The 13,629-nt window shown below is 40.2% G+C and overlaps 1 protein-coding gene across 1 annotated transcript in view; it reads left to right on the top strand.

Annotated features, from left to right (window-relative positions):
* The window catches only part of LOC115787197 (interferon-induced very large GTPase 1-like), a 41,282-nt gene that overhangs the window by 14,883 nt on the left and 12,770 nt on the right, over positions 1 to 13,629 (top strand). Inside the window, exon 3 of the mRNA XM_030739780.1 lies at positions 6,762 to 6,870. Coding sequence (XP_030595640.1) covers positions 6,762 to 6,870 — 109 coding nt within the window. The remainder of the gene's footprint in view (positions 1 to 6,761; positions 6,871 to 13,629) is intronic.

The following is a 13,629-nucleotide window of genomic DNA, read 5'->3' as shown; positions in this document are numbered from 1 at the left end:
ACAAATTTACCCTCCTGCTCTCGACAGAGACGGTCGCATCTTTCTGTCTCTCTCCTGCCCTCCTCTTCCTAACCTGCTCTGCTGCTTGCTGTGAGTGCCTTGCTTCCACATTGACTGAATAAGAATCAATATGGATCTGGCAAACTGGGCCCTCAACACCATTGATCGTATTTTCTCCACTATCAGATCGGGGAAAGGGGAGCCCACATGTCCTAGTGGAACAGACCCCATTGGATACATAGTCGACTCATGGAGCGTGTGGAGACCTGTGTGTCTTTCAGCTCTGTCACTTAAGGACATGGAAGAAGTATACATATTCGGCTTTTTGGTGGCGGGATCTCTCCTGTCTGGGCTTGGAGGATATCTGCTTTACTGGGAAATTAAGAGAATCTGGGCAGCAGTTCGGCATTTGGCGAAACTGCACAACCAGACGGATGGGCTATGCAGAGCCGTACAGACTCAGACTCAATACCTGATGGACCTGAGCCGCAGGCTGGATGCTCACAGTCCAGCTGCAAACGTGCTCACAGGTGGAAAGGATTAGATCTGGAGATAAGGGTACGGTTCTGCACAGCGAGGTTGGGCACTGAGCAAATTTGGACCACTGGATATATATGTATAATGACAATAAAGTTCTATTCTATTCTATTCTATATGACATTTGGGACATATAGCTTTGACTCAGAAGTGCCTTTTTGTTTATACCTTTTGGGAAGAAAAAATATTGAGATATATATTGTATATCACGATTCAGCTAAAATATCAAGATATCATTTTTGGTCCTTATCGCCCAGCCCTAGTACAAACCAACTTCATTTGTTAACTATCCTAGTCACATTGTACATACATAAAATGACCATTTAAAAAAGAATACCCTTCTATTCAATGATAAATTATCAAAACAATTTAAGAGTCAGACTACTGAGAATGTTCGGACTGGAATTGAAACATTGCAATCAGTTGTTATTTTTCCTGCAGTTCGTTGACCTTTGACCACTAATGTGTTTTAGTTCTTCACTGAGACCTGTGACTGAGCGTGCTTAGGGCCTACCACTCCCCACGTCGAAGAGGTCTCCTGTTGTTGACCCTCCTCCTGGGCTCAGACTTCACACAGAGGTGATGGGCCAAGGAACTTACAGTTTACCTGTTTGAAGTTGGGCCTTCTTATTGAGGTTGTGTGGAACTAGGAGCCTTTTTTTGAGTCTTTAGAGCTGTCAGTCTTTTCAGGAGAACTTGGTATGATCTTGAACACCTGGATCTGCACCAGAGTTTCTTTACTGGTAACTGATCAGTCCAGTCTCCTGCAGCCCCAGTGATGTTGTTCAGGCTCCTGTTAGAATGAAACTGAGAAATCTTTATTAGTTAAATCTTTAATTTTCTCTTAGTCTATATCCCTCCTTTTGAGACATAAACTCTGTTTGTGTCTCAATAATTTACCTTAATTTACCTTATTTATCTAAAGGGCATACTGATTTTTACATTATTAGCTTTTGGGATTTTTCCTTTAATGCTTGATTTAAAAAATAAAAAACCACAATCCTCCCAATAGTTCTTTTCTGATACACAACTTACAACCCCCTCCCAAACAAATACCCCCACTCCCACAAACAAAACTTACACAAAGCCCACCACAAAACATAAAGCTTTTTGTAAAACATTAGACACTTACTGGTCAAAAAAAGCTCTGAGCCATTGTCCTCCTCATCCTGCTGTAATAAACGTAATAAAGACCCCTGGCCTTATCGAGACCTGTAACAACCTTCCCTGCCCCCAATGCTGGTCTTGTAAATTTCCATATGTAAAGCACACACACAATATAAGTGGCGTAACACCAGCGTACGGTGATATTTTCTGTGTAATGGTGCATGTAAAGCTCACCATTACATACATATTTACATCTAAACGGCATATAATACGAGGACGAGCTGAGAATAAAACGTAACACGTACCATGAATTGCCTTCAGAGTACAGCTATACGTGAGTGAGATTCCGTAAAACCGGTCAAATCAGTGACGAAATCCTCTAGTAAATAATAATCCACTCTCGTGAGTCATTTAGTCACTTTGTTGAATAAATATAGCCTGATGCATTCTGACAGTCCGTTGGTGAGAAAAAGTATTGTAAACACTGTTTATGCACGATGGCACACACACTCTTACTTCCTGCTCAGTTTCACACATGGAGGACGCACTGACTACGCAGGGAGTTTATGGTTTCATGTGAACACCCACTCCATAGTGCCATATACCCATGTGTCAGGAATTTTACTGGCTATCCACGGGTTTCTGGAAGAGCACACGTAGGCTGCCATGACAGACTGCTACTTCCGCTGTTCGGTTTTATACTTCCGGTTACCCAAAATTAGAGCCAGAGTTAATGACAAAATTCGGTTACTTTGTGCTGTAACAGGCGGCTTTATTAGTTGGAACATGAGTTCGGATTCAACTTGTGCTGTTGTCGGTTGTCACTACATCAGTCTGTACATTTTTTCCAAATTATTTTATTCTGTAAATTTGTTCTTTTTCCCCCAGATTATACTACCCAGTTGCACATCCTATTACCGTATTTTTTCCTTATGTTTTAAGTTTTCCTTTAATGTACAGCCTCTTATTTTTTTTACGTTATTTTATTTATAGTGTGACACTACAGTATACAGCCTAAGGCTTAAACAATGCCTGCCTTCATGTAACACGTAGCAGTTAGCAAGATGACAGCTGCGTGTCTCCTCGATCACAGCTTTCGGCCAGTCCAGTGTTTCTGTTTCAGTGATCTGAACACTCTGATATCCAGATCAGTGATATACCTTCGACAGAATAGCTGCAGCATCACTACATGATTTCCCTAATCAGCAATACAGGAACAGCTGACTGTCTCCACCGCTCCACTTTCCCTTAGCATGACCCATGCTAAGCGCTTAGCTTGGCCGATGCGCTGGCTCGGCTCTGCAGCTGCTTTAAGGAAAACAACGTTGCCTTGTTTGTTCAGCATTACTTTATTGATTTTATTGCTTTGAAGGTAATCTGGTGCTCTTATAATTACGTGATTCCTCACCATCAACACCTTCGGAAAAAACAAAGTACCTGATAATGTCGATGTAGCTGACTTTGGGCCATAATTTCATGTCATTTACACAAGTGACGGGTGAGGCATTGTTACCTCGCTGCTTTTTAAAACATCCTTGCAATGTATCCACCTCCGATGTGGTACCATTTAGGCCAGGTAAAAGAAACTGCAGTGTCAAAATGTTTAAATGAACGGCAAGTGTGTAAGCCCGCAACCGTAAACAACAGCGCAAATGGAAGTAAAATACCGGTTTTCGCTATGAATTATGGGTAGTGGCCCGAAGTCAGGAATACTTTGGATACAGCTGTGGTTTTGGATTTTGGGTCAGAGTCGACCAATCAGAACGATTGGAGAAGATTTGGGGCATGTGCAGAAAAGTCACATGACGCTGTCTGTTTATTATTGGCTCTGGAAAACCCATTTCATAACATTTCATACAACCTGCTGTTGCTGGAGCATTGCTGTTAAAGAGGATGTGGAGGCTACAGTAGCGAACGTGTCTGTGATCTTTATACATTTTGTAGCATCTACAGTGACACCCTTCAAATTCTTTGCACGTAAATTCTCTTCACCCCCTTTCTGCCACTTCAGTTTCTCCATGTTGCATCACCTTTAAAACACACACAACGCTGAAACTACTAGCAGGAGTTACAGGGAACCACGCAGAGAAAGGCTGGGGCTGCTTTCATCCTATATCCTGATTGGTTCCATCCACTGTCTATATTGAAAATGGGCCAATGGGCTGCCCCCTCTAAATTGTGGGCCGGTCTCATAGAAAAAAAAAGGGAAGAAAAAAAAAATCCCACAGCATCGGCCGCTGAGGACTGTTGGCCCACCGGGCAAATGCCCAGTACGCCCGATTACCAGTCCAGCCCTGCCCGTCACCCATTTGGTACTGAGGGGCTCCGTCAAAATATTTTTAATGCTTTAATCCTGTAATAGAAACATATTCAGGAGGGCGCATGTGAATACAAACCATTGCAACATTAGGCTCATGCAGCCCACAGTTTTTCAGCAAAAAAACACAGATAACACAACAGCAGCAGCTGTTTTACATGGAGTCTGTCTGCACACACGTGGAGAGCGCAAAGAGGCGAAGCCGTTATAGAGACGGTGAGCTCAGGTGGAGCGAAAGGAAATGTTTTTTTCTAGTGTCCAAAGCAGCAGCGCTTTTCCTGTTAACAACCATCAAAACCTTTACTTGGACACAGCTAGAGATCCTTCATCAACCACCTGATCAACAAGTGTTAACATAAAGAAAAGAGAATTTTGTAGCTGCTCCATCACAGCGAAAAATCAACTGTAAATCTACACAAATTAAAATATGCAAATGAACCGTTGATAAGACAAAAGTAATTCTTATCCGATTAATCAATGGAATAATTGATAGAATACTCAATTGATTATTACTAAATAATCGATAGTTGGAGCCCTACTTCTACTAAAGTACAATGTGTCTGTTCTTTTGCCACCTCTGTCTGTGTTCTCCTTTTACTCAGTTTTGTAGGTTAGCCCAGCTTTGAGTTTTGTTTTTCCCTGTGAACTGTCCGTACTTTAGCAGTATTCAGTGTTAATTCCTTGCATCCGAGTCCCAGTCAATTTATTGTGAGTTGGGATTCTTTTCACCATGCTGAGTCACTACAACCAATTTTAGGGTCCCCCCTTTTGCCAACTGTGTGCATTGGTTAGATTGCAATACCTGTATTCACTCACCAAGGCTTGACACAAAAACACATTTGACTGGTTTAGTGCTTTTTAATGTAGCACGGTGAGAATATGTGTACATGTGTGGGTCTTCTCCCCACGTGGAGCCATTACAACTGACCTTAGGGTTCCCCCACATGCCAAATCCCATTTTAACCCCTGATCATACTCATTTTTTAAATTTCACATCTGTCTTTCAAGATTTTCAAGATTATTGTATGTTCTGCCCTATTTGAAGACACTGTGATGCTTGGTCCATTTCTAGTTATTAAAATTGCGTATCACTCCCTTTGCTACTGAAAATATGGAAGTAAAATAAGCAGCTGGTTGCCTTAATCCTGTATTAAAAATAATTATTTTCTTTGCAGAAGATGACAAAAATGATGCAAGTGAAATCACTGTAAGTTTAATTTATTTTAAATGTTTATATTGCATAGCAACATTTGCTTTCTATCAGATACAGTACTAGTACTGTATCTGAAAGACACTTTGCTTTGTATTAACTGTTCATACAACATGATCTGCTTTTTATCTGTACATTCCTAAAAACACTGGGCATTAGGTACTACTCTTCAATTCATGTTTCCTCTTCCTGTTTATGCCACGACCATCACAGCCTAAACTGCAATCTCACTAAAGCAAACCAATCTTTTACCATAGCACTCTTACCATAAAAGCATTAATTAGCCAATCCTACTGTATCACGAAAAGTGAACTTTTATAGACCCAACAAAAACATAACCAGTGTGGTTTGAGAAATCCAAATAAATCATGTTTAAATACGTGAAAAGATGACAACAAGCACATATTTAATGGTAACTTATTTCAGCAGAAGCCCAAAACATATTTATAACCACTTTTTTGGAGCTTAGGAGGGCTTAATGCTAAACTCATTCAATTTATGTGATCACATTCAACTGGAAATACATTACAATGCAGTTTTTTTAATATATATATAGAAAAGAGACACAGAGCTTCTTAGTAGATAACTTGAAACAGAACAAGATATTGTTTGACTATAAAGACAAATTTAATACATTTAAAGATAAAATAACTGTTTTACTGATGTCTTAAATCAAGAGGAAGCCAAATGAGTCTCAAATGTTGTATAGTGAAGTGTACAAAAAGATAGGCTTAATATGAATCTTCAGAGTTCATTTACGGAGATGAAGATCAACAGCTGTTGTCTTTGATCTCTTGATGCTAATTGAGACTCTTGTTTGTATTCTCTGAATTTTTGAAGTATGCTTGGGCATGGCTATCTGACTTTAATATTTTCAAAAGTAAACAAAACATTTCACGCACATTGAGCAAATTTAGCCAGCAGTTAGCTGGCTTTCTGAGTAGAAGGAGAAGTTCAGCGTGGCCAATGTCCAGACTGTCAGTTTGATGGTTAGGCCAGTGTGTTTAACATGCAATTAATCACAACCTGAAGGGCTGCCCTTAGTTGCTCCAAATATGCAATGGAATTCCCTGTTGTTGCAAATTGTCCAGAGAATAAAGAAAAAAGCTGTGTCATCTGTATTTGGACCACTACAGTGAGTACCATTTGACCATCACAGCATCTCAGTACCTCAGCTCAGACAGTCAAATCCACAGACTGTAAGTAAAAGAGTGACTGTGACCTGATCCCAGACCTTTTATTGTTTTTTAACTGGATGTCATGAGCAAGGGAAGACCCTGAGTCAGAAACCAAGGACGCTCCACGCTCATACTGTAGTAAGTTTTATATCACAAGGTAGCCACAACCTAAAGCATACCTTGTTCATTTATTTTACTCTACATTGGACCACAACTTACAAAATGAACCATAAACTCATACCGAGGGCATAAACTAGGTGAGCAGCAGTCATTTTACCTCTGGGTTTACATTTGGATAAGGGAAGTGGAAAACAGTTTTATTGAAGAATTTGCTTTCTCACAGCATAGTCCTTCTCATTTTGATTCTGCATCAATGGTTCTCAGCTGACAAGTGAAAGTATTTGTTTTACAGAGTGATGAAGGCACTGATGTTAATCAATCAGAGAACAGTGATGACAGCACAACATTAGGAGGAGGATCTGAAATCAAGTCTCCAGAGCCATCCCTGAGCAAACACAAAGGTAAAGTGTTAATGACACTTCATTTTCACAGTAACTTACATACTGACAGTTTCAGTTAATAATAATAATATCATGCATTAGTCTTAAAAAGCACTTTTCTAGACACCCAAAGACGTTTTACAATTTCATGCACTATTCATTCACACCTCAATCATACCTGGTGGTGGTAAGCTACTAATGTAGCCACAGCTGCCCTGGGGCAGTCTGACAGAGGTTTCGTACCATATGATAAAATGCAGGAACTCACTAAAGCAGTGGTTCCCAAAATGTGGGCAGTGGCCCTACTCACAAGTATACACTGTTACATATTCAATTCAATTCAATTCAATTTTATTTATATAGCGCCAAATCACAACAAACAGTTGCCTCAAGGCGCTTTGTATTGTGGGTAAAGACCCTACAATAATACAGAGAAAACCCAACAGTCAAAACGACCCCCTATGAGCAAGCACTTGGCGACAGTGGAAAGGAAAAACTCCCTTTTAACAGGAAGAAACCTCCAGCAGAACCAGGCTCAGGTAGGGGCAGTCATCTGCTGCGACCGGTTGGGCTGAGGGGAGAGAAAAGACATGCTGTGGAAGAGAGCCAGAGATTAATATCAATTAATGATTAAATGCAGAGTGGAGTATAAACAAAGTAAATAAGGTGAATGAGAAGAAACAGTGCATTATGTGAACCCCCCCAGCAGCCTAGGCCTATAGCAGCATAACTAAGGGATGGTTCAGGGTCACCTGATCCAGCCCTAACTATAAGCTTTATCATAAAGGAAAGTTTTAAGCCTAATCTTAAAAATAGAGAGGGTGCCTGTCTCCCGAATCCAAGCTGGAAGCTGGTTCCACAGAAGAGGGGCCTGAAAGCTGAAGGCTCTGCCTCCCATTCTGCTCTGAAGTATCCGAGGAACCACAAGTAAGCCAGCAGTCTGAGAGCGAAGTGCTCTATTGGAGTGATATGGTACTATGAGGTCTTTAAGATAAGATGGGGCCTGATTATTCAAGACCTTGTATGTGAGGAGAAGAATTTTAAATTCTATTCTAGATTTAACAGGGAGCCAATGAAGAGAAGCCAATATGGGAGAAATATGCTCTCTCTTTCTAGTCCCTGTCAGTACTCTAGCTGCAGCATTTTGGATCAGCTGAAGGCTTTTCAGGGAGCTTTTAGGACAGCCTGATAATAATGAAGTACAATAGTCCACCCTAGAAGTAATAAATGCATAAATGAGCTTTTCAGCATCACTCTGAGAAAGGATGTTTCTAATTTTAGAAATATTGCGCAAATGCAAAATCTCTGGCTCTCTTCCACAGCATGTCTTTTCTCTCCCCTCAGCCCAACCGGTCATGGCAGATGACTGCCCCTCCCTGAGCCTGGTTCTGCTGGAGGTTTCTTCCTGTTAAAAGGGAGTTTTTCCTTCCCACTGTCACCAAGTGCTTGCTCATAGGGGGTCGTTTTGACTGTTGGGTTTTCTCTGTATTATTGTAGGGTCTTTATCCACAATACAAAGCGCCTTGAGGCGACTGTTTGTTTTGATTTGGCGCTATATAAATAAAATTGAATTGAATTAAACTGAATAGTGAACAGTCATTGGTTATGCCGTTGCTGTTTATTTAGGAGCATTTGGACCCGGAAATTAGACTTAAAGACTGGATTGTGTGTGAGTGCGTTTCAGTAATAATGTCCCTAATGGCCCCTCATAAAATAACATCTGTACAAGCTCCTCAAGCATTTGTCTCAGCACCATTTATACATAGGGCACATAGCAAAAACAGGAAGGCGCGTAGTCGATAGAGGAAGTAACAGAAACACCTTGATGTTTGCAAGATTCCGCTTCAGTGCAGCCCCTAAAGCAGTGTTTTTCAACCACTGGGAGATCGTCAGGTGTGCCGTGGGAAACTATTCAATTTCACCTAATATGCCATGATTGTCATCATCATAAGCATAATCATATAATACTCTTCCATATCACTAGACTAGATAGCAGCAGGTAGAGAATTGCATTGTACATAGAGAAAAGAGATTTAAGCCGCTTTTCCATACGGAATGACTCTCCGCGGGTCGACTCGGCTCGCCGCGATTTGACGGCATCTCCATTAGAATCAGGTACACTTTTCCGGTCCTTTTTCCGTACTCACTCACCCGAGGTTCTAAGCGATCTGAGGCGATACAAAAATGTGACGCGGAGGACAGCATGCCACTGATTGGCCATGGAGTGTCGTCACTAGCTGAGAGCGACTCCTTCACCAGAATCAACTGTGCCAATTTTAAAACCCCACAGCAAGAAACTGGAGGCGCAAAGCACCGGTTGAATGCCCAGACCGACAGTTTGCAGCAGTAGTTTTGCAAAATGAAAGCCATCTGAAATGCTCACACAGCATACATATTGTAACCCTATACTGCCGGGCGATCGCTGCTGAAGCACCATTACCCGCCCCTACTGGCTGAACAGCTGGTTAGCACAGAGCCTGAGGCGGCTGATCAAAGGAACTTTGAATTACCGTAATAACTAAAAACAGAGAGAGACTGAGAGCTGTTGAGGAAGAGCTTCGTGTCTGTCTTCAATTCCTACCAGGATATCAGCTCTGTGTTCATCCAAGCAGGCACAGGTTTCACATTGAGAGAGTAAAACACAATGAGATTGACATTTTGTACATGCAACTCTTCATATTTCTCAGTGTGGAACAGTGAAATCTTTCCCAAATATTATTGCTTCTATCAGAATAAGGACTATATTTCTGTATTCCTGGTAATAGAATGCTTTTTGACAGAATTAGAGTTTGCAAAACGCTTTGAAGTTTTCTACTACCTTTAAGACCACATCGTTGTGGCATTTGTTATGTTCAAGCTGTGTTTTTGAAGTGGACATGTTAAGTACACTTTTTATTTGAAAGAAGATATATGTTAAAGTTCTTTTTTGTGTTTATTTGATTCCTATTCAAGACACTTTGATGAGAATGACTATGTCGTTAATATAGGCTACAGAGTATCATTTTTTACCATTTTTGGCTGGTGGTGTGCCTCGTAATTTTTTTCGATGAAAAAATGTACCTTGGCTCAAAAAAGGTTGAAAAACACTGCCCTAAAGGTCTCATCTCAAATGGAAAAATAGTCAATTTTGCTCTTTACTGTAGCTAAAAATAAAACACATGATATTAGTATAACTTTTCATTTCTATCAACCTTGTTGGTAACTAACCAATTATGCAAATTAGGTGATGACATCATATAGCGACTTCTAGCGACTTTTAGGACGGCCAATAGCTACTTTCCTTGCTGAGGAGTTGGCAACAGTGCTGCAGCGTTACTGTGCCGCTATGAGGCTTCAAATTCAGAAAGCACTACAAACGGCCCGAGGGTACAGTATATTTGATGAGAAAAATTTTGGCCAGAGGGGACAGAGCTTTTCAGGCAGCGTCGCCAAAGCTCTGGAACTGTTTACCACTCCAGCTCCGTTTAGCTGACTCTGTGGCATCTTTTAAAAAACAGAAAACCTTTCTGTTTAACCAGACTTTCTGTTGACTTTTTTTTCTTTAAATATGGTAATGTTAATATATTTTTAACATGGTGTTTTATATGTTTTGTTTTGTTTTTTTTGATATTGTGTTTTAATTATTGTACAGTGCTTTGTGACTTGTCTGTGTAAAGCGCTATATAAATAAACTTTACTTACTTACAACAATCGCTCTGCCACCTGAAGCCTGCTGCTCCTATGTGAAAAGGTGATGCACTGGCTTATGGCATGTTGCAGATTTCATTAGGGCTACAACTATCGATTATTTTAGTAATCAAGTATTCTATTGATTATTCCATCGATTACCCAAGTAACTAGATAAGAAATACTTTTTTCAGTTCATACAGTTGAAGCACAGACACATCTAAAAGTTGCAGGACACCGAACCTTGAGGGCTGAATTTGAGGATTCCTGGTCTAGAAGTTAGCTAAACTAGCCAAAATGTTTTGTTATCTCATGTCAGCACAACTAATAGGCTGAAACAGCAGCAGGACTTACTTTGGGTTTTTTTTTGGTTTTTTTAAAAGTGTAACATCAGTGTGAGTAAAAGTCACACAAGGGCAACACCTGATCATCAACATGTATGAGTATATTAGATATGTGTAATAATATATTATCAGGAGAATAGAGTAATGACTCAGTTGATGCAATGAAAGCTGGAGAGGCTGAAGAAGCTCAGATGAGGTCTTAAATTAGTATTAGCCTGTTATTACTTTTTAAATATAAAATGAAAAGATTTTATCATGAGAAGAACTGGCTCAGGGAAGAGATAGAAGAATGAGATGGCACTTCAGTGTGTGAGGTCAGGTTTAAAAACTGTCTAATTTTGTTTAAATAATTATTGCACACTTTCTGTAAATCCTATAAACTTCATTTCACTTCTCAAATATCACTGTGTTCATCTCCTATATAATATATATAACTGAAATTGCTGATCCGAACAACCAGTGATTTATAAAAGAAAATCATGAAAATTTTCAGGGGTGTCCAAACTTATGTATACCACTGTAAGAGTATGGGTTAGGTTATGTTTAGGTTGCCAGGTGTGATACAACACCCCTCTAGAGTTGGTTAAATTCTGCTCCACAGTGACCAATAAGTGGATTTTTTTTCTCGTTTAGTATAAAATGAGCCACCTTTAGGCTCAGGAGCTCTACCTCAACTCTGAAACCATTTTGTATGCAATGCAGGGGCAGCACAAAGGAGACAGGAAAAGGAGAGGGTGGTACAGGGCTCGAGGTGAGGTCTTAAAATAAATGAGCGAAAACTTTTATTGTAAGAGTTGGGTGATGCTGTTAACAGAGTTGACAGTGTATGAGATATATAATGTATACATATTAGGCCTGGGCAATAAATCAATAACAATATATATCGCAATAGACACGTGATCAGTATATCATTTTATTATGCTTTGCTCAGAGTATGTACGGATCTGTCAGGTTTCCGATATGTGCCCCACCCCCCAGCAATAGTAAACTCATTGAAACGACCTTGTGTAGAAGGCTTCCCTTAATGGTCTTATACCATTTAGGAGGGAACCCATCGGTGCCAGGTGACTTATTTGACCGAACCTGTTAACTGGCAGTGTGCCCATGGGACATTTGTCGTGCTTCTGATTTTACAGTGTCATACCGTCACAATAACGCTACAGTCCGCCATGGTTTTAAATGGCAGGCTAGACCCTCCCAATTGGATTGACACCTCATTCAGCCAACCATGTTAAGAGATGGGTTTTCCGGTGCCAATAATAACCATCATGTAGCTTCTCTGGACACGCCCCAAATGTTCTCCAATCGTTCTGATTGGTCAACTCTGACCCAAAATCTAAAACCACAGATGTATAGCCAATAAAATTCCTGACACGTGGGTATATGGAACTTTGGGGTTTATTTTCACATGAATCCACAAGCTTCAAGCGTGATCAGTGCGCCCTCCGTGCGTGAACCTGAGCAGAAAGTCAGAGGATGTGCGCCTTTTTGTGTAAACAGTATTTACAATACTTTTTCTCGCCATCGGATTGTCAGAATGCATCACAAACAGACTATATTTATTCAACAAAGTGACTAAATGACTCACGAGTGGATTATTATTTATTAGAGGACTTCGTCGCTGATTCGACTGGTTTTACAGCTGCAGAATCGCATAACCGAACAGCTGTTACTCACAGCAGGCGATTATCCTTAGTGTAACTTTTTATTCTCAGCTCGTCTTCATATTATATGCCCTTTAGATGTAAATATGTATGTAATGGTGAGCTTGACATGCACCATTGCACAGAAAATATCACCACACGCTGGTGTTACGTCACTTATATTGTGTGTGTGTGTGTGTGCGATTGTGTGTGCAGCTGTAAATATGGAAATTCACAAGAGCAGGGTTTGGGGGCGGGGAAGGTGTGTAATAGGCCTCTATGGGGCTTTCGCGGGGGTCTTTATTACGTTCATTACGGCAGCATGAGGAGGACAATGGCTCAGAGCTTTGTATATTGATAGTCGGTGAGATTGCGTCATCGACGTTTTTGGAGAGTGAGAAATGGCAGAACAGGCTGCCGGCAAGAAAAGTATAGCAGAGAGTAGGTTGTGGAATTACCAGTAAGTGACTGAAGTTTAACAAAAAGCTTTATGCTTTGTGGTGGGCTTTGTGTAAGTTGTTATGTGTTTGTGGAGGGTGGACGTAATTGTGTGGGAGGAGGTTGTAAGTTGTGTATCAGAAAACGACTATTGGGAGGATTGTGGGTTTTTTAAATTTTATGTGTATATGTAGTGTTTGCATTTACTGTAACTTTTTATAAATATACAATTTATTTATTTAGGGTGTGTGAAGGAATCACTGAAAATAGACTGGGTTTTTTGTGAATGAAGGCCTAAAATTTTCCTATTTTACAAATTAGGGGAACCTCTGATTTATATGTTTCTAATTATAATTAATTCATACTATCAGTAAATTTGTGTATAGCAGAGGATTCCTCAGGGTATTATCTTTCATTAGAGCCCTCATTGACGACTGCATGTTGAAGCATTGAGGAGTTACAGCCATTTGAAGTTTGTATATCAGGCGTTGTCCCATCAGTGCCACTTGAAGTCTCCAAATGGCACCAGTTGGACAATGCCTGGACATCAACACACAAAAATAGTGTTTTTCTGCTATTTTGATAAAATTTGAAATACAAGTAGACAAGACTTCATTCTACAATTTCATTTTATTTTCCAGTCCATACCTTTAATACTCAGTGTGTAGTTACATAAAAATAAATATGAA

Source organism: Archocentrus centrarchus, chromosome 10, assembly GCF_007364275.1.
Source record: "Archocentrus centrarchus isolate MPI-CPG fArcCen1 chromosome 10, fArcCen1, whole genome shotgun sequence".
Taxonomy (NCBI): domain Eukaryota; kingdom Metazoa; phylum Chordata; class Actinopteri; order Cichliformes; family Cichlidae; genus Archocentrus; species Archocentrus centrarchus.
Note: the sequence above shows the minus strand (reverse complement) of the source record. Positions and strands in the feature narration are given on the sequence as shown.